A 3736-nucleotide genomic window follows, 5' to 3' on the forward strand; every position below is an offset into this window, starting at 1 on the left:
AAAAAAAAATCAAAGAATAAGATCTTTGATTAACTCCAAGTAGTAAATTGACTCAAACAAATCACTTCGAGATACGCATCTCAAAGAAATCTTATACTCCAACGATAATGACTATTTTTCTCGGTTAGTTAGAACGTCGGTTTTTGATTGAACAATTTCAAGACTTGTAATTTAGTTATAATTTGAGAAAAAGTAATTAACCGAATTAACGATACGAAGATAGCCATTTGAAGGAATAATTTTCGGATTTTACGCTCTGATAATAACATTTATCATCACACGAGTTGATCAAATTCTGTGATCAACTTACCTTGTAGTCGTTCGTCCTGCCAGGCTGGAGCTCGTTGTCCGTGTTCTTTGTGTTCTTATTGCTGACACGATTTCGCGTGACCTTGAACCTGTTGACACTGGCTGAGACCTCCTGATCGTTTGAGATTGACGGGGCGGAAGTCGTCGGCCTGCGGAATCTCTTTCTCGCGCCTGACGATACACATACAATCGCCGGATAATTACGTAAAATCGCTCCGATTCTTCCTATGCCGATTACGCAACGCGTGCACGAATGTGCGTTTCAGCGTTGCATAAGATTTCGCGCTTACACGCATACGACACGAAACTTCGAAAGGCAGGTGCCTTTCACCCGTTAGAATCGATTACTCTGGAACAGTTTTGCATACATGATGCAATATCAACGATGACGCTAAGAGAGCCCTTTTGCGCTCTTTTTAGGATATTGTATAATATGAACTTGCATAACCGGAAGACCACGTTTTCTCGTGCAACTAATACAAGTGCTCTTGATGGCTCGTCCGCCATCTGCGCTTGTCGATCACTTTGGCCGATGAAAAAAATTTATGTAATCGAATGGCGGTGATGAAATTATTAACCGTCATGATATTGATGATTAAATATTTTATACGAAAGAATGCGTTATGTTATTGATCAGACGTCAATAATGAATCATCGATAGAGCCTCAACGACGGCTCTCGCTTGCTTTAAAAGTGCAAACTGTGTCACGATTTTCAGATCGATTACGAAAGTAAACGATGGGAATTAACGAAATCATGAAAGCAGAAATCATGGAGTACCTTCGGCGTGCTGAAGGAGGCCTAGAAGCAGTACCGCGAAGACGAACAGCAGCCTCCAAGTAGTTTTGCTGGCCGACACCTGAAAAGAAAACAAAAACGGAGATAAGTACAAGAAATTTAACAAGTTTAATATATTTATATTTATGTTAACGTAATTAAAAATTTTGCCAAAATATTATAATCTCTACATAAAATTAATTGTATCAATTTTACGTAGTTACATCTATATAATTATGGTATCTGTATTCTGTATTAAGTGACAATTTTTGCCAAAAATTCTATTCTAAAAGAAATTATTCTAGAATTTTTTTCACAAAATTCTATTCCATTGTATTTATAAAAATAAAATTACGAAATGTTCGGCCTAATCGTTTTATTTGTTAAGAAAATGATAAAAAATTCAGTCCTGTTAAGTAGATAATTCTTTAGTTCATTCCAGTTGGTAGTAAATACATTTGAAAAGTGTTTGCACAAAATTCTATTCTATTTATAAAAATAAAATTACGAAATGGTCGGCTTAATCGTTTTATTTGTTAAGAAAATGATAAAAAATTCAGTCCTGTTAAGTAGATAATTCTTTAGTTCATTCCAGTTGGTAGTAAATACATTTGAAAAGTGTTTGCATAACTTTGTATTTCTTTTCTCTGGCGCACAGTATTATTCATGCACAAAAGGTTAAAGACCCGAGATATGGTTCTCTAGGATTGGTTCATATCGTATTATTCACGTTGGCGTGACTGGAAGGGAGAGACATTTTTTGCGATGTCTAAATAAATAAAGGCAACGGCGAAAGTCATTTATGGTTCTGACAATCAATTACAAGGCGATTGCGAATTGTGTGTGTTCTACAATAACGACGACAAGGATCCATTGCAGAACCACCATTGCAGAACAATCTATAAATGATCAAATTGCGTAGGAGTATAAATGAATTGACTGCTTAAACTTAGTACTTTTGCAGATAATTTGAGATTATGACAGAATTGTAAGCATTGAAAATTAAAAGTGACGATTTAAAAGTGACGATAATATATTTTATATTTCCACACTTTTTTTCTTGCAACATAGTCGTGTATTTTTTAATCGTATTTTTTAATTTTACACCCAGTAGATTTCATAATGTAATTATAATTTGTCCTATTAGCACGGATTAAAATGCTTAACCGGCTGTGTTTACAAGCCCATTTCTTGGTTAATATTTTGTAGTATCATGCATAAATTATATCCAAGGCGATGCTAATATAACGACGATGCTTATTCAGCCGCAGTGATATAGATATAGAGAAAGGATCCAACAATTTTCATTGGCATGCGAAAGTAGTTTGCGGTTTAAACAATCAATTGCCAAGCGAATAGTTGCATATACTCAAGAATTTTGTTGAGTGAAAAATGGATGAGTATAATCAGCGAGAAAATATTCAAGAAAATAATTATTCGATCTAAAATTACATATATTTCAAAATCCACGGAGAGAAGATTATAATTTCAAAACTTTCCGGACATGTCTTATACAATGCATCGTCTTAATGACTGAATAATTTCTACGATTTTTACTGTGAATGTGTGTGTGAGAAAGTTACCAGTCGTTAAATGTAAATATATCTTAATGTTAATATTCAACACTGTACACTTTACTTATCTTGCATTTCAGATAAAATACTGCGAATTTGAAGGCGTATTAGGAATAATTATCTCCAATGCATGCCCACTGAAACAATGCAATGGTTCGTTCGCACGCCAATCGCGTTTTCACTCTTGGCTCGCGTGAGATCAAGATGGAAGTCACGCTTCATCACGTTTCTTCGTAGGATAGATCTCCGCGCCGGGATAAAATGCCGTGGAGCTCGTCGTCCTCGCTCGTATTAATTATTATTGCAAACAGCAAGAAAGTCGGCGGACTGAGTCTCCTCTTTTCGAGGCCATGGCCGACCGGGACGGACGGATTTTTTTTTTTAACGGCATCAACTCTGTATTCCAGCTACGCGAGCCTGGAAAGTTCTTAACCTCGTGAACCTCCCTCTCCCCCCACCCTCCCCCCTCCCCCGCCGTCACTGGAACCGCAGAGATTGCCGTTGAATATCATTACGCGACACACGCGACTTAACGATATTCAGCGCGGAGCACGATCCTCGCTTTTATGTTAAAGCCGAGCCGCTGGTCAACTACATATATACCAAAGTGAAACTTTTCTTCCCTGCGTACCGCAAAGTAGCCGTTCCGCGCTGTGCGGTTTATTGCAAATGATTTTATTGGGGAACGAATGAGGAGCTGAGCGGCAATGTTTCTGCGTTTATAAATTGCTCGTGTCATTTGGAATTTCCAAAATTCTTTTCTCGTTTCTTTCCTCGATTTTAAGACGCAACTCGATTAAGTCTCGAATCTAGGCGAAATATTCCGCACGACTACACGCCGTGAGAGATCGTCACCACCTCGAGACGTTTACAACAAGTTTTTAATTCGCACCTCGCGACGTCGACGATAAAGAGAAAACGCAATTATGCCTTTATAATCTTTCTGTTCCGATTTCACTTTGCATGAAGATTTGCATTATTACGAACAGAACATGGATTATTCATATTGTTATATGTTTCATAAATCGTCATGATACGAGAAACAGTAAACAAATTAAATTTATTATATATATATA

At 37.0% G+C, this 3736-nt stretch overlaps 1 protein-coding gene across 1 annotated transcript in view; it reads right to left on the bottom strand.

Moving 5' to 3' along the window:
* Positions 1 to 3736, bottom strand: part of LOC108751748 (probable chitinase 3) — a 30093-nt gene that overhangs the window by 5772 nt on the left and 20585 nt on the right. The window contains exons 2-3 of the mRNA XM_018492136.1: positions 1090 to 1168; positions 311 to 480 (exon numbers count right to left, since the gene is read on the bottom strand). Coding sequence (XP_018347638.1) covers positions 311 to 480; positions 1090 to 1168 — 249 coding nt within the window. The remainder of the gene's footprint in view (positions 1 to 310; positions 481 to 1089; positions 1169 to 3736) is intronic.

This window comes from Trachymyrmex septentrionalis, unplaced genomic scaffold (genome assembly GCF_001594115.1).
Source record: "Trachymyrmex septentrionalis isolate Tsep2-gDNA-1 unplaced genomic scaffold, Tsep1.0 scaffold51, whole genome shotgun sequence".
NCBI classification, from domain to species: domain Eukaryota; kingdom Metazoa; phylum Arthropoda; class Insecta; order Hymenoptera; family Formicidae; genus Trachymyrmex; species Trachymyrmex septentrionalis.